The sequence below is a fragment of the Coregonus clupeaformis genome, chromosome 20, assembly GCF_020615455.1.
Source record: "Coregonus clupeaformis isolate EN_2021a chromosome 20, ASM2061545v1, whole genome shotgun sequence".
In the NCBI taxonomy this organism is placed as follows: domain Eukaryota; kingdom Metazoa; phylum Chordata; class Actinopteri; order Salmoniformes; family Salmonidae; genus Coregonus; species Coregonus clupeaformis.
In genome coordinates this window covers 43,829,203-43,851,142 of record NC_059211.1, presented here as the reverse complement: position 1 = coordinate 43,851,142, position 21,940 = coordinate 43,829,203, and the positions used below count along the sequence as shown (strand labels likewise).

General features: G+C 45.1%; 2 protein-coding genes across 11 annotated transcripts in view; one reads left to right on the top strand and one right to left on the bottom strand.

The window, feature by feature from the left end:
* LOC121533464 (F-BAR domain only protein 1-like) overlaps nucleotides 1–9,450 on the top strand; it is a 37,570-nt gene extending 28,120 nt beyond the window's left edge. For 3 of the 5 annotated variants that reach the window (XM_045205505.1, XM_041839428.2, XM_045205504.1), the window contains 15 exons: nucleotides 989–1,227; nucleotides 1,590–1,614; nucleotides 1,741–1,797; nucleotides 2,463–2,514; nucleotides 2,762–2,889; nucleotides 3,098–4,105; nucleotides 4,300–4,406; nucleotides 4,706–4,874; nucleotides 4,990–5,104; nucleotides 5,211–5,366; nucleotides 5,473–5,605; nucleotides 5,803–5,999; nucleotides 6,235–6,299; nucleotides 8,494–8,661; nucleotides 8,785–9,450. In XM_045205505.1, coding sequence (XP_045061440.1) covers nucleotides 989–1,227; nucleotides 1,590–1,614; nucleotides 1,741–1,797; nucleotides 2,463–2,514; nucleotides 2,762–2,889; nucleotides 3,098–4,105; nucleotides 4,300–4,406; nucleotides 4,706–4,874; nucleotides 4,990–5,104; nucleotides 5,211–5,366; nucleotides 5,473–5,605; nucleotides 5,803–5,999; nucleotides 6,235–6,299; nucleotides 8,494–8,661; nucleotides 8,785–8,813 — 2,648 coding nt within the window. In that variant the 3' untranslated portion in view covers nucleotides 8,814–9,450. The remainder of the gene's footprint in view (nucleotides 1–988; nucleotides 1,228–1,589; nucleotides 1,615–1,740; nucleotides 1,798–2,462; nucleotides 2,515–2,761; nucleotides 2,890–3,097; nucleotides 4,106–4,299; nucleotides 4,407–4,705; nucleotides 4,875–4,989; nucleotides 5,105–5,210; nucleotides 5,367–5,472; nucleotides 5,606–5,802; nucleotides 6,000–6,234; nucleotides 6,300–8,493; nucleotides 8,662–8,784) is intronic. The other 2 variants (XM_045205503.1, XM_045205502.1) reach the window with 2 other exon arrangements.
* Nucleotides 9,451–9,551: 101 nt separating this feature from the next.
* Nucleotides 9,552–21,940, bottom strand: part of rfx2 (regulatory factor X, 2 (influences HLA class II expression)) — a 67,182-nt gene continuing 54,793 nt past the window's right edge. For all 6 annotated transcript variants that reach the window (XM_041839421.1, XM_041839424.1, XM_041839425.1 and 3 more), the window contains 8 exons: nucleotides 18,049–18,161; nucleotides 17,784–17,935; nucleotides 17,569–17,666; nucleotides 17,297–17,446; nucleotides 16,963–17,171; nucleotides 12,269–12,422; nucleotides 12,025–12,061; nucleotides 9,552–11,912 (listed from right to left, as the gene is read on the bottom strand). In XM_041839421.1, the coding sequence (XP_041695355.1) occupies nucleotides 11,797–11,912; nucleotides 12,025–12,061; nucleotides 12,269–12,422; nucleotides 16,963–17,171; nucleotides 17,297–17,446; nucleotides 17,569–17,666; nucleotides 17,784–17,935; nucleotides 18,049–18,161 (1,029 nt within the window). In that variant the 3' untranslated portion in view covers nucleotides 9,552–11,796. The remainder of the gene's footprint in view (nucleotides 11,913–12,024; nucleotides 12,062–12,268; nucleotides 12,423–16,962; nucleotides 17,172–17,296; nucleotides 17,447–17,568; nucleotides 17,667–17,783; nucleotides 17,936–18,048; nucleotides 18,162–21,940) is intronic.

The window sequence follows — 21,940 nt, the reverse complement described above, 5'->3', positions numbered from 1 at the left end:
TCTAGACCGTCTCCTATTAGATTAATAGAACATTAGCTAGGTCTCCCTGGCGCCTGGCTGGTAGGAGCGTTGGGCCAGTAACTGAAAGGTTGCTGGATCAAATCCCCGAGCTGACAAGGTAAATATTGGTCGTTCTGCCCCTGAGCAAGGCAGTTAACCCACTGTTCCCCGGGCGCCGATGACGTGGATATTGATTAAGGCAGCCCCCCGCACCTTTCTGATTCAGAGGGGTTGGGTTAAATGCGAAAGACACATTTTAGTTGCATTGTTGTACAACTGACTAGGTATCCCCTTTTCCCTTGTCCCTTTCCCTAAGGGACATTTAAATGGACTGAAATGCTCTCTCTGTCCTTAGTCCAACTCCAGTCCATTATGAGGCTGGGGCGATGGGGGCCATGATAGCAGGCTACCTTGTCATTCTGTCACTGTCTCCTCAGCAGAGCACAGTTGTTAGACCCATCAGGCCTTTTATGTAACGGCCAAATATACTGACACTAGATCTGTTTCTCTCTCAGGCACAACACACCTGTGAACAAACCGACACAAACACACATGCATGCAGATGAACGTGTAAGAACAGGATGGAGATAAGGTTGGCTGGAGGTGCAGGATGTTGTGGTTGTCTGTTTTATACGCTGTCACCTCTGGTGCACTCCAGCTCTGTGTTTGTCACAGCAGTCCTGTACTCTCTAGTCTACATGCATTGATTTTCTGGCCCCAGAGGGGATTAATAAAGCCATATAGGATTATCCTCAATAAAATGCCTGAGTGAAAACATTTTTGCAATAAAGCTCAAGCAAGCCTACAGGAACATTTTCCACTGCTTTCTAAACTCATAGATGAGGTTGTCACTGTGTCTGTATAATATAGGACAATGGAAACCCTGACACTCCCAAAGTTGTCCTTGGCAAGCTGCATTAGGCCTTCTTCCCTCCATTCAAGCCTCTATCTCAGGTCACTGCTCCTTAACCCAGCTCTCTGTCCTTACGCTGCTCGACGGAGGACAAGGAGAACGACTTCTACTCCAGCGACTCTGACTTTGACGACGAAGAGCCCAAGAAGTTCCACATCCAGATCCGCCCGGTGGGCAGCAGCAACTCTGCTGCTACAGAGATGGAGCTGAAGGCCACTGTGGGAGCACTCACACTGCCCCCCAACAGAGGGGTACGATGGGAAAAGAAAAGGGGGAAGGAGGGGATACAGGACCAGAGGGGAAGCATGGATGAGGTGAAATGTGTCGCTCATTTTCACATGGTGGTATCAGAATATAATATAATATGCCATTTAGCAGACGCTTTTATCCAAAGCGAATTACAGTCATGTGTGCATACATTTTTTACGTATGGGTGGTCCCGGGGATCGAACCCACTACCCTGGCGTTACAAGCGCCATGCTCTACCAATTGAGCTACAGAGGACCAATTGATTAATTGATGAAAAAGAGGAGCTCAGAAATGCTTATCTGTTTATTGTGCCATGTTTGTTTCTCCTGGTATTATGTCATCATGTTGTTGTAACATATAAACATTCTTCATTATTTAGATGCTTCCAGAAAGTGTAATTAACACATCTGCTCTCCCTCTGTTCCAGGTGTCAGTGAAACGTCATCTCTCCAGTAAGTTCCATTAAACTCTTGTTGAAAATAGTTGGGTTTCTGTCTGTCTCTGTCTGTGTTGTACGTGTACATTTATATGTGGATGTGGGCGCGCGCACGTTCTCTGAATCCTTGTCTCCTCCACAGGAAACGGCAGTACTACAGGCTGTTCAGAGGGGGAGGGAGAGGGCGCCCCCCACAGGGGTAAGTGGAGTTAGCACTCTCTCCACACGACTGTTTCTGCAGCATCAGCAGTCCACTCTCCACTGCCCTGCCTCTTACTTACTTTATCATTTCACCACAATGTATTCTATCAGCGTTGAAAGGTCATAAACGTCCATTTCATATGGTATTCATGCACAAGGATACTATTACCCAATCTTTAATGTTACTACCAGTCTGAAGTGATGTTGTGAATGTGATTTACTGTATTGCTTCTGGCTAGTCTTAGCAGTGCGTATCCGTCCAGTAATACATCCTAGAGGTGGCTGACCTTGGCTGAATGACACTGTCTATTAGTCACACCTCGGTCTGCCTGGAACATGGTTTATTAGGAGGGGAATAGCAGCCTGTGATGCTACAGTAGGAGGCTATTTGCGGAGGAGATGGGATAAAGCAGGGGAAATGAGCAGGCATGATTAACGATGAGTGCCTTGATTAAAACAGTAGCATAAAGCGCTGGGCTGATGCTGCTTAGAGATCCAGGCTAATGGCTGCTATTTATCATTATAGAAGATAATGGGCATTCCCTTACGGCACTGCCCTCCATAAGCACGCTAGTTAATCACATCTCCTCCTGATTGGGACTGATTGGGGAGCAGTCACGAATTAAACTTCACTAACTGTCTGTGTGTGCGTACACTTTGCAGAGGGAGAGCAGGACGGCCTACGCAGATCCACCTCAAGTCCGGATCACAGCAGGTGAGTGAATGTCAGTCAGTCTCGTCTCTTCTCTCCTCTCTCTGACGTTCATAGCTGTAGCTGTGAGCTGCAGGGAGATAGAGAGGTAGAGAGATGCTGTGGGAGAGGAAGCCAGCCCGAGATCTGATGATTGTGCTGCATCACTCTGTCAAATCCTGACATTATCTCTGGCTATGCTTTTTATTGGCTCCTGGTAATGCATAATCTCCCGCTCTCTTCCCCTCTCTCATTCCATCCCACCCTCTAGGTTGAGTTCTACTGCATCACGCTCAGACAGTCTCTTTGGACCTCCTCTGGAGTCGGCCTTTAAGTCTAAAAGCTTTGCTAGTAGAGAGCAGCTACCGAGAGCAGAGAGTGTCTTTGGTGCATCTGAATGTAAATATAGTTCATGTTAATATGATAATATTAATAATAATTGAATGATAATATAATAATACTAATAATATTATATATGATTGATGAAAATTAGGGACAGAAGCTTTTCCCCATCACATAGTCAGTAAAAACTCCTGGTCCTATGTATGCATGTATGATACATACTGTTTCAGATAGTAGAATGATCGTCTGCCCTTGTTCTCTCCAGATGCTGCCTTCTCCACTGACTCCTCCTCTCCTGAAAACGTAGAGGACTCTGGGCTGGATTCACCTTCCCATCAGACCCTGGGCCCCTCCCCTGAGACGGCTGGTTGGGCAGCGTGGCCATCAGCAGGTCAGAGTAAAGAACCAGCAGGACTGGGCAGGCCAGCAGACCCCTTCCTTACTGCCTTTAGAGACCCCTCCCCAGGACGCAGCACCCACCCCCAGGACGACCCTGCCAGTATCTGGGCAGCTGCTTCTCGGTCCCCCCGCCTCCCTCCTGACATGGACCTCTCGGCCCTCCGCTTCCCAGTCTTCTCCCAGTCCCTGGCCCCTCCAGAGCCGGACCCGGCCCTGTGGAGCTGTAAACACATCCCTCCTGAGGACCCCTTTCTGGCCGCCTTTGAGAGGACCATCACCCAAGAGACCCTGCCCCCCCCTGACGCCTGGGCCCCCCCACCCCCGCGCCCCTCCAGAGACGGGAGGGGGATAGAGGTACGGAGCGATCCCTTTGCCATCTCCCTAAGTGACAGTAAAACCCTCCCCACCCCCTCCTCCTCCTTTTGCAAGGACATGGACAGGAAACGAGACCGTAGCGTCCCGCCCCCAGAATCACCTGACGACCCATTCGCCATCACTATGATTGGCAGCCCCACCCACCAGTCAGCCCTGGCTGCTGCGACAGGGGTCCTGACCCACAGTGTCAGCAGTAGTTGGCTGACCTCCAACTCCCTCCCCTTATCCCAGCCGAAGAAGGAGCTGGTCCACTGGAACTCTGTCCACAACCCCTTCAGTGAGGGGACCTCTGCTGCGTCTCTGGCCCTGGGTGGAGTGGTGAATGAGGGAGGGAGGAAGCAGCGCGAGTCACGCAGTGAAAGCGAGCCACGCAGGAGTGGCCTGCCTCTCACACTGCATTCTGGGCCACAGGAGGACCTGTGCTTCTCTACTGACAAAGACCAAAACTGTCTGGACCTGAACGCACCACAGCAATCCTGCAACATGGGCTCACACAAAGGTACAAATGTTACACACTGCACTACTGGGCTCAAATGTCTATGCACTAGCTATATTTTGAGATTGTATATTTTTTAAAATATATATTTCCCCAAATATATTTCACACTATTCAAAACGCCACACAGTCTTTTAGACTACTTCCTCTTGTCTTACAGGTTGTAATATTGGTCTTTCCTCTCTCCTTCCTCTCCAGGTTTGAAGCATAGCTTCAGGCAGCACAGTGCAGAGCTGCTGGTGGCAGCCCCTCCCAGACCAGCCAGAGCCAAGAGGTCCTCAGGCAGACTGAGTGGCTGTGAGAGAGTGAGTGTCCTCAGGGAAATCAACCTGACTACAGCAGCTCCGGTCTGGTCTCACTCACAGACCTGTGGCTTTTACAGCTATAAGTCTGACAAGCAAGGCTAGAACAGTAGTCCTGTTCATTCTTCCAAACATGATTGATGACTGTAGAAAAAAAAAAGTTACAACTAAAATATGTTTCTGATTGAGCTGAGCAGAGAAAATGTTCAGTGAAGGGGGTATGTTCTGAACGATGACATTCTCCACACATCCTCTCTGGTTCCTCCACACTGTAACCCTTATTTATCCCTGTTGTGTTTCAGTCCAGGTCAGTGTGCTCATCTCCTCTGCCGGATCCCAGCCCAGACTTCACCTCATCCTCTTCCTCCAGCCCCAGTGAGTGGGGGGCCCAGACCCGCACCACCAGCCCTGCCAGAGGTGGGCTGCCCTCCCCCCTCTCACACCTGCACCAAGACCACACACGCCTACACAGTTAGTCTGAACACAACCATTTTCATACCAATATTTTAAAGATAGCATAAAGCACTTATGAATAAGGACATTGTGCTTTGAACTTGTGTCTTAGACATGGCTATTTTTCCCACAGTGCATCTGTCTCGCGGGCCGAGCCCGATCTCCCTGAGCACCCAAGAGTCCTGGCCTGTGGCTGCAGCCATCACAGAATACATCAACGCTTACTTCAAAGGTGGACAGCATAACCGGTCAGTATACATAAGCTCTCTCTACACCAGATCCAATGTTATTACCTTTTATACATGGGCCTGCTGAAGGCGAAGCGTGTGCGTGTTTCTCTTCTCTCTTCTCCAGGTGTCTGGTGAAGATCACAGGCGATCTCACCATGTCTTTTCCTGCTGGAATCACTCGTATCTTCACTGCTAACCCCAACACCCCGGTCCTCAGCTTTCGATTGGTCAACATCTCCCGGGTTGACCACTTTCTGCCCAATCAGAAGCTGCTCTACAGGTAGATTAATATGGGCTATGGGATTGGTTGTGGTGTTATGATATATAGACAGATTGCTGAAATGGTAGGATATATCTCATTCTCTTGAGTGTGTTATTCTCCACAGTGACCCCTCTCAGAGTGACCCAGACACCAGGGACTTCTGGTTCAACATGCAGGCACTGAACCTTTACCTGCAGAGAGAGGCTGAGCTCAACCCCCAGGCGTCCTACTATAACGTGGCCCTACTCAAGTACCAGGTGAGTGAGTGAAGTACAGTGGAACTCTCTTACCCTCTGTCATCTGAAGTTTCAAGTATTCTTCAAGAAACACATTTTCCCTTATCTTCCAAATGACAGCATTGTCCTAACATCAACAACCTCTCCCAACTCTGTTCTTCTTTTCTCATTCCTTCCTTCCTTCTCTCCTTTCTCTCTCTCCCTCCCTCCCTTCTCAGGTGTCGTCCCAGGACCCTGGTCGCGCTCCCCTCCTGTTGTCAGCAGAGTGCCAGCGGAGTGGCACAGTGACCCGTGTGTCCCTGGACTACCACTGCTGCCCGGCCACCGCCCCCTCCACCCAGCTCACTGCTGTGCAGGTGCTGCTACCCCTCGACCACACCGCCACAGACCTGCAGTGCCAGCCCCCCGCATCCTGGTGAGCAGTGGGAGGTGGGAATGGAAGGAGGGATGAAGGGATAGAGGGAAGGAGAAAGGATGAATGGGTGGGGAGTGGGAGGAGAAATGGAAAGGGAAGGAAGGGAGGCAGAGAGATGAAGGGTGGATGAATGGGGAGAACAGGAGAATGGGCGGATGGTAGAAGGTCAAGGGAGAGGGTGTGGATACTTTAGACTGGGTGGGCCTCACTGACCTTTTGTTGTCTGCCTTCACAGGAATACTGAGGAACGACGGCTACTGTGGAAACTACCCAACCTCTCCCCCACCAACCAAAGCAAAGGTTACTGACCTGTCAACAGTACACCCATCTCACTTAATGGCCACATATCGGTCATATTCTAGCCATAGAAATGATAGATAAGGACATATAAATGCAGTATAATGTACATTCTTACAAGTCTTTGACAACATAATTGCATTGAGTGCCACCCTTTTCTCTATTTTAATATGCAGCCTCTATGAAGGTGTCATAGTCCTAAATATCAAGATTAGCATATGAAAGCTGAGCCCGTGAGTGAGAGATGGGTAACACGGCTATTTATATGCCTTATGAATAGAGGGAAGTTTGGGGAATATTAATGCCTGAACATCATCATTTATAGGCAGTGATCAGAATCTCGGAAAGGTTACAATAACTCCTTTACTGTTCGCCCTATACAAATACCTTTTTCTCCTTGGTACAGTGCCTTCAGAAAGTATTCATACCCCTTGACTTATTCCACTTTGTTGTGTTACAGCCTGAATTCAAAATGGATTCGATTTTTTTTAAATCCTCACACATCTACACACAGTACCCCATAATGACAGTGAAAACATGTTTTTATACATTTTAGCAAATTTCATTAAATTATATACAAAAATATCTCATTTACATAATGCTGCATTTAGACGAAGGACGCAAAAAATATCATACCAGTCGGCATAGCGGGGCAAGAAAGACTGACGGCAAAAGCAAGCCAGCACAACGGTATGCGTGCTATGGTGATTTCAGTAAACAAACATCCGGTGCAAATAAACAGTGCAAATCTACATCCGGTAGAAAACATCGCAACAGCAGACTGCAAAAGTTGAAATATTTTAACCGTGGCGGCAGACAGCATTCACCGCCAGCCTCAACGGCATTTACTGTCGTGCTCTCATTGAAAACAATGACATCCGGTTTGCTGTCTACCTCGTACCATCTAAACACAACATAAGTATTCACACCCGAGTCAATACTTTTGTATACTCAAGGACGTTCACATTCTTGTTCTGAAGCCATTTCTGCGTCGTTTTGGTTGTATGCTTGCAGTCATTGTCCTGTTAGACTGGGTGCGAAGATTTACATTCCAAGGTCGTTTGCACTCTGAAGCAAGTTCTCATCAAGGATTTGCCTGTATTTGGCTCCCTCTTTCCTTACCAGTTTTTCAGTCCCTACTGCTGAAAAGCATCCCCATTCTGCCACCACCATTTTTCACAGTAGGGATGGTGTTAGACAGGTGATGAGCTGTGTCTGGTTTTCTCCAGACATAGTGCTTTGCATTCAGAGTTCCATTTTTTTCTCTTTCACGTGCCTTTTTGCAAACTCCAGGCGTGCGGTCAAGCCTTTTTCTCAGGAGTGACTTCCTTCTGGCCACTCTCCCATAAAGCCCAGATTGGTGAAGCGCTGTAGAGGCTGTTGTCCTTCTAGCAGGTTCTCCCATCTCAGCCAAGGAACTCTGTAGTTCTGTCAGAGTGGTCATTGGGTTCTTGGTCACCTCCCTGAACAAGGTCCTTCTTGCCCGGTTGCTCAGTTTGGTCAGACAGCAGCCCAAGGCAGAGTCTGGGTAGTTTCATATTTTTCATTTCCCAATGATGAGTGGTCTTGGAAACTTTCAACACTATATAAATTGTTTTATACCCTTCCCCAGATATAGGCCTGTGAAAATTCTATATCGGCGATCTACGGACAGTTCCTTGGACTTCATGGTATAGTTTCTGCTCTGACGTGCACTGTCATATAGACAGGTGTGTTTCTTTCTAAATTATGTCCAAACAATTGAATTGGCCACAGGTGGACTCCAATCAAGTTGTAGTGACATCTCAAGGATGATCAAAGGAAATTGGATGCACCTGAGCTCAATGTGGAGTGTCATAGCAAAGGGGTGTGAATACTTATGTAAATTAGATATTTCTGTATTGCATTTTCAATAAATTTGCTAACATTTCTAAAAACATGTTTTCACTGTCATTATGGGGTATTGTGTGAAAAATATTTTATCCATTTTCAATTCAAGCTATAACACAACAAAATGTGGAATAAGTCAATGGGTATGAATACTTTCTGAAGGCACTCATTGCAATCATTTCAGTGGCCAGTCTGGCCACCAATCTACCTGGTGATAACAGATTGTACTGTCCGATTGCCACATAGACAATACCACAAGTCAGTGTGATTAACTTGCTCCTGTTAGTGGAGGGGAACTGAAGAATGTGTCACTTGTTGGTTGTTCCAGGCTCTGGCACTCTGTGTGCCAGCTGGCAGTGCCTAGAGGTTCCTCGCGGCCCTCCCCCCAGCCTGGCAGTCCAGTTTGTTGGATCCGGGGCCTCTCTTTCAGGCATGGACGTGGAACTGGTGGGCAACCACTACCGTATGTCCCTGGTAAAGAAGAGATTTGCCACAGGTAGAGGAACACCATCTGTTACTAGGCCTGGCCAATAAGATACAGTATGTGGGCCCTGGAGTTTCACAAGGTAGTATGACGTGTGAAATCCATGAAATGTTCATATGTTTGTCTCCTTGGCAGGGAAGTACATGGCAGGCTGCACCTTGTGAGGAGGAGTAGGAGTGCCCAGGTCACCGTTGGGAGTTACTGGATTACACATTGCACTTTTAGCCCTCTGGGCCATATCGACCTATTCCTCCAGGAGGGAGAGGACAGACAGACTGGGATGGTTTTGACGTTGGGACCACGCACCGTGCTCAGACTCATTCTCCTGCACTTGACGTGTATGGTGTCCTGGCCGCTATGGACCAAACTCATTTTGGGACCTAGCCTTTATTTTTTTTGGCGTTCAGCTCTGCGTTGTACACACAATCCTCGCCATTTTCCAGGGGAGTGTACCCTTTTCTCTTTGTACAGAATCTTGTTCTGTTTGCATTGTGTTCGTGTGCCTTTATATCAGGAGTTTGAAAACTGGATGTATGAAGTTGGTTTTATTGAAGAGATCAATTGTGTATGAATAAATAAACATACTTGTCGAACAGAATTGCCATGGAAACGTGAATTTTAAATGTAAATAAGGAATATTTATTCTCTATTCAATCTATCGCTAAAGGGTTACAGATTGCACGATAGAAATGTAAAGGTCACGCGGAACACTACAATTTAAAGGCAATCACACCAACGCTGAACTTCCGCGATACGAATTTAAAAGAGCACTTAATCATTGTGAGCGGTTCCAGTAATAACGTTTCTTTTGCCAGGACACAAATGCTAGTAAAGCTGCTGTTTTTCCAAAATGTTTCATTCGACATTGATATTTAAGAAATAAATACAAACTTGGCCAAACAGATGGTTTAATACCAATTTATTACACATTGACCAGTACAAAATACAGTTGAACTATGCAGTTTGTTACAGACTTGTCTGCCCTCAGGCTAGGTAAAGTGTAGTCAAGAACAGGTTTAAAAATAAGGGTTCAAAATACAGAAGAACCAGATCTAGTTCTATAAAAAAATTATCCTCAGCCAAGTCAAAACAGATTTACAAGAAACATTAAAGTACACACAGAAATTACTTTCCAACGCACTTAAAGGCAAAGTACTGTGACAGGCACGAGTTACAAAGAGCCTTCAATAACTCAAGCTCAGAAGTCTCATAGCTACTACAAAATCTGAGGGGGAACAGGGGAAACTCAAACAAAAGTGTTTAGAAATAAAAGCTCCATGTCAGTTGTAATTTCCGGTTGAGCAGACATATGCACAGTTTACTGTGAATGCAGTCTCCGCGAATGCCGTTTCATAGCTTAATTGGGCACTTATACCCCAAATATCAACGTTGTTAGTTAAATATTGATGTGTTGACCAGATGACACAGAAAATTATCAAAACAAGACAAACGTCTGCGTCGTACACATCAGTCCCAGCCACTAAATAATCAAAGCAAGGAGGACATCCCCTTTAAAAACACAAACCATACAGTGTGGGGAGAGATAAATGATTGGGGAAAGACCAAGCGATACCAAAGGCCATTGATGAACACACATTTTTTACATCTTATTAAGAAATATTTATATTTGAAAGTTTAACAGTTTGTTGGTTTTGCACAATCAGGCCTCCTACAGTACAATTGTACGGCTATATCATAAAATCTTAAGAGTAACCGACTCAAAAGCAGTTTGCATTTTCATATATCAAGCAATATGAATGAATAAACATGGATTGGGAGATTCTGAATATTTCCCTCCAATCAATATGGAATGAGTCCATTTCAGTAACGGTAAGGGGGAAAGCCTATCTGAACTAACAGCATCAGTTGAACTGAACAGATGCATCTAGAGTTTCCTTTGAGGGTTTTGGCTTCGGAGGTCCAACGCTCTTTCACGTTTTGGTAAATACATACTATTTTACATCCCTTAAGAAATTTGATTTGGCCCAGTTTGGGCCAGACATACAGCTCCACAAAATGGATGCCAGACACCTCCAGTTAACCCAGAAGGTAGATCATCATATATACGTACAATCTGGTGGTTTCCTGAACACAGTCAACCACTCTCCTTTGTCTTTTAAACATATCTAAATGTCTCATCAACATAGATGCAACTGGCTTGTCCTAGACTCTGGGATGTGACATGTAGAAACACCCCCAAAGTTCTACAGTCATGGATCAATGAGACTAGCCTTGTGTGCATCCTGAAATTGAGTTTCTGCCAAATGGCACCATAGAATCGTTATCATTTGGATGAAAAGTGATATATACATGGAGAAGGTTACTTGAGTTAGGGGGAGTTGGTAGAATTAACAGTAACAGTGGCTTCTCTCTTTTAGTTGCCTCATAAGAACGGAACATAGAAAAGGATGAGGTAACTAATCATCTCATACGGCCAGGGTGATAGAGGTCCCTCCCTCCCAATCAATTATGAGGGGCTTACTGACAGAGCCAAGAGTGGCCGCGCTGGTAGGAGAGGGACAAGTCCTTTGGGTCAGTGGGTTGCATCAATGTGGGTTGAGCTGCCAGTAGCAACAGAGGCAACATGTATAGTATACTCCTACACCTACAGGTTTAAAGGTGCTTTAGAATGTCTGAGGTTCTGAAACAATACATTCATACTGCGGTAGAGGCACAGCTGAGGGAGGAGATAGACATCTGTAGTAGTGGCGGTTAAAGAGTTATCTAAGGCACTGAAATTACACAGCTAATAAAGGATAAGAAACACACACCACTCATACCAAGTTACACGTATCCAACATGGGTACTGCACAAAGTCATCCTTATTCACAGTTGCAAAACGGGAACAAGTGAACGGAGAGAAATTAGAACTGTATACCCCTATAAAGGTCAAACCAGCCTCCCTTGGTGAGCATTCATTGTTTTCCCTGGGATAAAGATCCCCCCCCCCCCTTTAACTACACTAACTAGGAGGGGTGGTAGGGTAGGGGCTGAGCCTAGTACTCTTCTCTATATACACTGAACACACTGGCAGTGTAGCGGGCTAGCCTAGCCACTCTCAGTGTGCTGACAGGACCAGAAGGGCCCAGGGCGGCAGCAGGGCTCCTGGGGTGTTGGGCTATGGCCCTCGCCTTGCCTCATCCGGTCTCAGATCTCCTGCAGCGAGTGGTTGATTTCGATCCTCTCCCTTTTCACGGCCGGCTCGTTGGGCCCTCGGCCCTCGTCACTGCCTATGTCACTCATGTCATCGGAGAAGGACGGGTCTGAGATGGGAAAAACAGCAGTTAACGAGCTAGGTAACGTCTAGTTCTATACCACATTGAGACTGATAGAGAAAACAAGTCAAACACTAGGAGCCAGGGGGAGCAGACCTACCTTTGTCCATGAGCATCATCGAGTTAAGGTCACTGAACTGTGTTTCAGAAGAGAGGAGAAATTTGATTAGTAATGGACTAACAGATTTATATGCTGTCAACAAACAGGCTATATTACTCATTACCAAAAACTTAGACCACGGAAACTGGTGTGCCATGAAATACGCATAATTATTTCAGTGAATTTTGCAGGAGTTCCACAGAATCGCTCAAGGAAACGGGTACATAAAAGCCCTCCCACTCACCTCTCCCATGACAGCGATGGGCGTCTCTCCGGTTGCCTGGGCGACGCGGTGCTCCACCAGGTAGAACATGTACTCATCGTAGAGCAGCCTGATTAGGTGGAAGGAGCCAAAACTAGCTGCACTACGCAGGGTCAAGTCCCTGATTACCATGGAGCTGTGGGGAAGAGAGAAAGAGAGGGCCATCAGAGAGAGATTACATTAACGCAGCCCCACTGAGCTTTAATGTGCCCCTGCCACACAAAGCTAACCACATTCATCAGCCTGCAAATACTACCACACCTTAGTGAAAAGCAGCTACATTTTACATTTATGCTGCATATTTAGTTGCGGACAAAGATATTGGCACACTTGCACTTTTCTTAAATAATTACCCATTTCTTCTAAAATAAGTTCAAATTGAAAAAACTTTGTCCCCACACCTTGTAATTGGGATTTTCAACATTGCAGATTGGCACGCCGGAGCTAGTAATTGGGTGCACAGTCTTTGGCCAAGATGACTGTAGACAAACTCTTCGTGTAGCCATCTGAGCTTGCTGCTCCTTTCTAATGGCAATTTTGCCCACATGTCAGCATTCAAAGAAAATAACACCCTCCCTACAATCAAACATGGGGGAGGCTCGATAATGCTGTGGGGTTGCTTTGCTGCCTCTGGTACTGGGGGCCTTGAACGTGTGCAAGACATCATGAAATCAGCTGATTATCAAGGTGTTTTGGAGTGCAATGTTCAACCCAGTGTCCAAAAACTGTCTCTGTTGAAGGTTGTGGGTCTTCCAGCAGGACAACAACCCCAAACGCACATCAAAAGCACCATGGAATGGTTCAAGAAGACTGGACTGTTCTGGAGTAGCCAGCTAAAGCCTTGTTCACACTGCAGGCCTTAATGCTCAAATCCGTTTTGTTTTTCAAATCCGTTTTGGACTACTGACTGTCCAAATGGCAAAGTTACAAGTGACCAAATCAGATGTGTGTGTCAGACAGCAGTCATTTGCTGACAAGGCTACGCTAGTTGTCATAGTAACGACAGGTGTGCAGAGGTGTAGGCTGGTGGTGGTGCTTGTGTTTCGTATCACTCAGAAGTTATGTAGCAAGCTAAGGTGACAACAATGCCTGCCATGGAAGTTTCCCAGTTGCTTTGAATGTTCAAAATCATAGGGTAAGAACACTTAGCCTCAAAAGTATAAGATGATCCAACTTTCAAAACAAGTCATTTTTGGCTCGCCTGAGCAGTCAACCAGCTAGCTAGGTAGCTGTTTAGCTTTCCAGCACATTCACTAATTTGTTTGAAAACAATTAAACTAGTTAGATTCGAATCGGATATGCAAAGAAATAGAATATAAGTCACTTCTAACTGCCGATGTGAAGACTGCTAAAGAGTACAGATCTGAATCACATCCATAACCTATGGCGAGAGCTGAAAACAGAAGTTGGTGTAGGGTACACCTCAAACATTGAATAATTTGAGCAGTTTGCTGCTGAAAAGTGGTGAAAATGGACAGTAGAAAGGTATAGCAAGCTCAGTTATCTTGGCCAAAGGCTCTTCAACAAATTACTAGCTCTGGGGTGCCAATCATTTTGTCCATGCCATTTGACATAAGGTTACAAAATAAAATTGGTTCTGCAACGTCAAATACAATAACAAGATGTGGAGACAAAGTATTTTTCATTTCCAACATATCTAAGAAAAGTGCAAGGGTGCCAATATATTTGGCCGCAAATGGTCTTCCTGGGGCATACGTCTACATTCTAAACATGTTTTTATTAGAATTTTTTGCAGTGGACATGATTTGGTGGCAACGATAAATTAATATAGGGGAAACGTGTGTGTGTATATATATATATATATATATATAGACACTACCGTTCAAAAGTTTGGGGTCACTTAGAAATGTCCTTGTTTTCTAAAGAAAAGCAAATTTTTTGTCCATTAAAATTACATCAAATTGATCAGAAATACAGTGTAGACATTGTTAATGTTGTAAATGGCTATTGTAGCTGGAAACGGCTGATTTTTAAAGGAATATCTACATAGGCTTACAGAGGCACATTATCAGCAACCATCAGTCCTGTGTTCCAATTGCACGTTGTGTTTGCTAATCCAAGTTTATCATTTTAAAAGGCTGATTGATCATTAGAAAACCCTTTTGCAATTATGTTAGCACAGCTGAAAACTGTTGTGCTGATTAAAGAAGCAATAAAACGGGCCTTCTTGAGACTAGTTGAGTATCTGGAGCATCAGCAATTGTGGGTTCGATTACAGGCTCAAAATAGCTAGAAACAAATAACTTTCTTCTGAAACTCGTCAGTCTATTCTTGTTCTGAGAAATTAAGACTATTCCATGCAAGAAATTGCCAAGAAACTGAAGATCTCGTACAACGCTGTGTACTACTCCCTTCACAGAACAGCACAAACTGGCTCTAACCAGAATAGAAAGAGGAGTGGGAGGCCCCGGTGCACAACTGAGCAAGAGGACAAATACATTAGAGGGTCTAGTTTGAGAAACAGACGCCTCACAGGTCCTCAACTGGCAGCTTCATTAAATAGTACCCGCAAAACACCAGTCTCAATGTCAACAGTTAAGAGGCGACTCCGGGATGCTGACCTTCTAGGCAGAGTTTCCTTCAACCTCAAGGCTTGGTTTTTGCTCTGATATGCACTGTCAGCTGTGGGACCTTATATACAGTGAGGGAAAAAAGTATTTGATCCCCTGCTGATTTTGTACGTTTGCCCACTGACAAAGAAATGATCAGTCTATAATTTTAATGGTAGGTTTATTTGAACATTGAGAGACAGAATAACAACAAAATCCAGAAAAACGCATGTCAAAAATTTTATAAATTGATTTGTATTTTAATGAGGGAAATAAGTATTTGACCCCCTCTCAATCAGAAAGATTTCTGGCTCCCAGGTGTCTTTAATACAGGTAACGAGCTGAGATTAGGAGCACACTCTTAAAGGGAGTGCTCCTAATCTCAGCTTGTTACCTGTATAAAAGACACCTGTCCACAGAAGCAATCAATCAGATTCCAAACTCTCCACCATGGCCAAGACCAAAGAGCTCTCCAAGGATGTCAGGGACAAGACAGTAGACCTATACAAGGCTGGAATGGGCTACAAGACCATCGCCAAGCAACTTGGTGAGGAGGTGACAACAGTTGGTGCGATTATTCGCAAATGGAAGAAACACAAAATAACTGTCAATCTCCCTCGGCCTGGGGCTCCATGCAAGATCTCACCTCGTGGAGTTGCAATGATCATGAGAACGGTGAGGAATCAGCCCAGAACTACACGGGAGGATCTTGTCAATGATCTCAAGGCAGCTGGGACCATAGTCACCAAGAAAACAATTGGTAACACACTACGCCGTGAAGGACTGAAATCATGCAGCGCCCAAAAGGTCCCCCTGCTCAAGAAAGCACATATACAGGGCCATCTGAAGTTTGCTAATGAACATCTGAATGATTCAGAGGAGAGCTGGGTGAAAGTGTTGTGGTCAGATGAGACCAAAATGGAGCTCTTTGGCATCAACTCAACTTGCCGTGTTTGGAGGAGGAGGAATGCTGCCTATGACCCCAAGAATACCATCCCCACCGTCAAACATGGAGGTGGAAACATTATGCTTTGGGGGTGTTTTTCTGCTAAGCGGACAGGACAACTTCACTGCATCAAAGGGACGATGGACGGGGCCATGTACCGTCAAATCTTGGGTGAGAACCTCCTTCCCTCAGCCAGGGCATTGAAAATGGGTCGTGGATGGGTATTCCAGCATGACAATGACCCAAAACACACGGCCAAGGCAACAAAGGAGTGGCTCAGCCAGTCTCCAGACCTTAATCCCATAGAAAATCTGTGGAGGGAGCTGAAGGTTCGAGTTGCCAAACGTCAGCCTCGAAACCTTAATGACTTGGAGAAGATCTGCAAAGAGGAGTGGAACAAAATCCCTCCTGAGATGTGTGCAAACCTGGTGGGCAACTACAAGAAACGTCTGACATCTGTGATTGCCAACAAGGGTTTTGCCACCAAGTACTAAGTCATGTTTTGCAGAGGGGTCAAATACTTATTTCCATCATTAAAATGCAAATCATTTTTTTGTTGTTATTCTGTCTCTCACTGTTCAAATAAACATACCATTAAAATTATAGACTGATCATGTCTTTGTCAGTGGGCAAACGTACAAAATCAGCAGGGGATCAAATACGTTTTTCCCTCACTGTAGACAGGTGTGTGCCTTTCCAAATCATGTCCAATCAATTGAATTTACCACATGTGAACTCCAATCAAGTTGTAGAAACATCTCAAGGATGAACAAATGGAAACAGGATGCACCTGAGCTCAATTTCGAGTCTCATAGCAAAGGGTCTGAATACTTATGTAAATAAGGTATTTCTGTTTTTTTAAATACATTTTCAAAAATGTCTAAAAACCTGTTTTCTCTTTGCCATTATGGGGTATTGTGTGTAGATTGCTGTTGATTTTTATTTATTTATTTTAGAATAATGCTGTAAAGTAACAAAATGTGGAAAAAGTCAAGGGGTCTGAATACTTTCCGAAGGCACTGTAAATGCCTTGATGCCTGTCTGCCTGCTTTATATAGCAAGCCACGACCACGTGCCTCACTGTCTGTAGGAGTGAACCGTTTTCGTGAACAGGGTGGGATACCTAATAAACTGTATACATATATAGATTGGGTCCGTACCTATAGAAGGACCACTTGAGCAGGAACTGTCGTGCGGCCCTGGGGAAGCTGGGGCTGCCCTCGTGGGGCTTAAGGACCTGGTTGACCACGTTGTCCAGCCAGGCGGCCCACTGGTCCAGAGAGCTCTGCTGCTGCAGGGTCACCTTGAAGTCCTGCTCCAGCCGCTGAACCACGCTCTCGTCACACTGGCAGACCCACGACGCCTGCTCCTGTTCACCAACACACACAAAACACATCAGAGAGGATATACAAAGTAGGAGGTACAAACACATATGAATAGACACAGAGTCAGAAGTCATAACTATCAACAGGTGTTGATAGGTAAAAGGCGTACCTGTACGTTGGCGAAGTCGACACGGTTGAGGTCGCTGAGCATCTGGTTAATCTGAGAGGTGTTCTGCAGCACGGCGCGGGCCGCCTGGGCCAAGTGGTTCAGAGAGGTGTACCGACGCAGGGTCTGGGCAAATGCACTCACCACCGCCGCCTAGAAGACGCACAGGGGAGAGATGGTTGACTTCACCAGGGAATGTCTCTCAGTGTACCGTTACTACTGTATATCTGGGAGTATCCAGGGAGACTATCAGGATGTTGGAGTGTTTTCTGTACCTTGGTGCGGACAATCTCATTGGGAAAGTCGCTCATAGCTGTGGTCAGCCAGCCCTCCAGACTCTTGGCAAAGTTGCGGATGGCCTGAGTGAGAGTGCCTGTAATACAAAACAGAACCTGAATAAATATAAATGACTAGGGAGGAGTATGTGTTTGAGTTGGAGTAGCAGTGATGAAGTGTAGTAATAGTGTTGAATGTATTTAGGTGAACGTACTGGGGACAGGCCGCAGCACATCGGGGATGAGGATCTCCACCAGGGCCTGGTACAAGATGTGGTCACAGTTCCTCATCCAGAGCTTGACAGGCTCATACTTGCACAGCGCAATCAGCTTCTGCCTGGGGATCACCCCCTCCATGTCCTCATCACTGCAGACACACAACATATAATCACTAAAAGCACAGTTTTAAAATCACAGAAAACATACATATAATGCCTGCATGTTTTTCCTAATTAAAATAGAGTACTTCAGTTGTTTGACCTGTTGGGGATGGTGGTGGTTCCGTCACTAGATGGCGCTGTTGAATACCAGAAGGTCTGCCACAGCTTCTCAATGTAGTGGAACTGGAGGTTCATCACCACATCCAGAGTAGCCTAGAGGAGGGGAGGAGGGGGAGGACAAAACACACAGAGCTGAGCCATGGCAACCAGACACACAAAGTTTCTCTGCAGCAGCCTCCCAACTGAACCCTCAGTTAGAGTCTGAGGCCAAGCTTAACGCTGCCTTCCTTCCAACGCATTGATCCCAAACCACAACGAGGATCATATTTGAGAGTGATATTTACTACGAATTAAACTAATATGAATTTAATGTAAATCTTTTTATAGCATGGATTATAGGGCCAGGATGATACCAGTATCGCGGTATCGTGGCAAGGAAACAAAACATGAAGCGGATTTAACTTATTTAGGAAAACAGCCCTAATGTTGGAAACAAACATCATTATGTTGTCATCCAGTCACATGTATTTATTTTCCAAGCTAAAGCACACAATATTTTACATACAGCAGGTTTTTAAATGACCAAAGAGTTGTCTGCTTCGTGTTTTCATTTTTGCCATGGAAAAAAATATTGCGATACTAGTATCATCCCGGCCTTAATGATTATAGTGTGTGCTATAAGCGTTTACCTCCCTGTGACATTGGCAGGCTCAACTCCCCACCCACACGTGACTTCCTCATTCCTGTTTGAACTCTCACTTAGAGCATGTGCTACACACTATAATCAACACTCCACTGCAACACATCCATGACAGATTTATTATACTACAGATTTACTAACTCTATACAAGTTTCCAGTAACTTCATGGGCTAAAAGGAGACAACTTCAGTGAGAATTTGTAAAAAATAATTTCATATAACATTCCAGATGGTACACACAACAAAGGTCACAGATATAGCCTACGGTAGGTTCTAATAGCACATCATTTAGACAGCGAAGCCGCAGGCCACCCTCACAGTAACGGATGAGCAGTGAGCTGTATGTTTTATCTATCAGTGCTCTGTGGCACAGTGTCTCTCTTCACTATGATTCACACCATGCCCAGAGATTCTCCTTTGGCAGGACATGCTCCCCTTCTCCAGTTACAGCCCAGCACAGTATAGGCTTTCCTTCAATCACATGATGTTTTTGCTTCCTCTCCTAGGATCACCATGGCAACCGTGTTTACCGTTGCCCCAGCAACAGCTTAAAACACTGAACTCCAAAACAAAAAGGAGAATTCCCCTGCCCCTACAAACAAGTGTTTTACCTCCCCAGTTTCACCACACAGGAAAAACTGCGTGCTGGAGAGAGACAGAGAGCAAGAGAGGCAGAGAGAAAGAGGAGCAGGCTGGGACTGAGGTTCCTTAACGCTGCCCCAACACACATTCATTTCTTAATGTGGTTTTGATTGTGATTTATTCCTTTCAGGCTGGAGTTTTTATTACTCATTTTATCATTCAACTCAGATTCAACAGCAGGATTAATTGGCGTGGTTGATACAGGATATTTGGCTCTTATCAATATCAACTTTGACATTAATAAATGCAAGTATGGAAGCCAAAGCCAATGAATATGGATGTGTAGAGATAATTAATGCATTGCTTGCTTGAACAAATGTTCAAATACAAAATCTACAGCTTTGTTTCCACTTAATGCAGGGTGAGGAATAGGTTATTCCTGAAACTACACCTTGATTTGTCCTTTGTACACTTGTTACCTTTATTTGCTGTGTAAATTTCAATTACCATTAATAATCCTCCTAGTATAAAGTTAACAGATCGTTGTTTGCTCACAAAGAAAAAAGCGCATAAACATTCAAATGCACACACAGAGTGCTGTGAGAGTGACAGAAATGCACCGGGAAGATAAAGGCAGGAGCCCATGTGCCCATCCACAGACAAGGCAACACAAAGGCCCAGGGGGAGGTGAGCACAAAGACACCAAGATGTCCACCCAGCGCGCTGAAAGGTTAATTGGCATGTCTTAAAGGCTTCGCTGAGATGAAAGGAGGCTGGAACAATAGGAGCGTGGTGTGGCTGGACAGGGGGAGGCCACGGATAATATGATAAACCCACGGCTTCAGCGCTTTAATTAAGCTTTTCAGGGCCCTCTCCCTTTCTGTATCTCTCCTTCTCGCTCTCTGTAGCTTGAAAAGTCCCCCAAAAATTACCATTAAATATTTCACTCACTGATCATTGTATCCCATCCAGGGAGTTGGTATTCTCATCAGCCACATTCAACAGTAACTAAGGAGGTTCTAGCACCAGCTCTGAAATGTCACTTCCCCCATACAGTGCCTTGCAAAAGTATTCATCCACCTTGGCGTTTTTCCTATTTTGTTGCATTACAACCTGTAATTTAAATGGATTTTTATTTGGATTTCACATAATGGACATACACAAAATCGTCCAAATTGGTGAAGTGAAAAAAATTACTTGGTTTCAAAACATTCTAAGAAATTAATAATGGAAAAGTGGTGCGTGCATATGTATTCACCCCCTTTGCTATGAAGCCCCTAAATAATATCTGGTGCAACCAATTACCTTCAGAAGTCACATAATTAGTTAAATAAAGTCCACCTGTGTGCAATCTAAGTGTCACATGATCTCAGTATATATACACACACACACCTGTTCTGAAAGGCCCCAGAGTCTGCAACACCACTAAGCAAGGGAAACCACGAAGACCAAGGAGCTCTGGAAACAGGTCAGGGACAAGGTTGTGGAGAAGTACAGATCAGGGTTGGGTTCTATAAGAATATCCGAAACTTTGAACATCCTACCATTTTAAATCCATTATTAAAAAATGGAAAGAATATGGCACCACAACAAACCTGCCAAGAGAGGGCCGCCCACCAAAACTCACGGACCAGGCAAGGAGGGCATTAATCAGAGAGGCAACAAAGAGACCAAAGATAACCCTGAAGGAGCTACAAAGCTCCACAGCGGAGATTGGAGTATCTGTCCATAGGACCACTTTAAGCCGTACACTCCACAGAACTGGGCTTTATGGAAGAGTGGCCAGAAAAGCGCCATTGCTTAAAGAAATAAATAAGCAAACACGTTTGGTGTTCGCCAAAAGGCATGTGGGAGACTCCCCAAACATATGGAAGAAGGTACTCTGGTCAGATGAGACTAAAATTGAGCTTTTTGGCCATCAAGGAAAATGTCTGGCGCAAACCCAACACCTCTCATCACCCGAGAACACCATCCCCACAGTGAAGCATGGTGGTGGCAGCATCATGCTGTGGGGATGTTGGTCAGAATTGAAGGAATGATGGATGGCGCTAAATACAGGGAAAGTCTTCCAGCGATTTGAGACTGGGACGGAGGTTCACCTTCCAGCAGGACAATGACCCTAAGCATTCTGCTAAAGCAACACTCGAGTGGTTTAAGGGGAAATGTCTTGGAATGGCCTAGTCAAAGCCCAGACCTCAATCCAATTGAGAATCTGTGGTATGACTTAAAGATTGCTGTACACCAGCGGAACCCCATCCAACTTGAAGGAGCTGGAGCAGTTTTGCCTTGAAGAATGGGCAAAAATCCCAGTGGCTAGATGTGCCAAGCTTATAGAGACATACAAAGTATTGACTTTGGGGGGGTGAATAGTTCTGCACGCTCAAGTTCAGTTTTTTTGTTTTATTTGTTGTTTGTTGTTTGTTTCACCCAAAAATATTTTGCATCTTCAAAGTGGTAGGCATGTTGTGTAGATCAAAATGATACGAACCCCCCCCAAAAAAATCAATTTTAATTCCAGGTTGTAAGGCAACAAAATAGGAAAAATGCCAAGGGGGGTGAATACTTTTGCAAGCCACTGTACATAAACTAGGACAGGACCAATATTCCCTCAAATATTCCCAAAAAAGGTTTTGGCACTGAGCAAATTACAG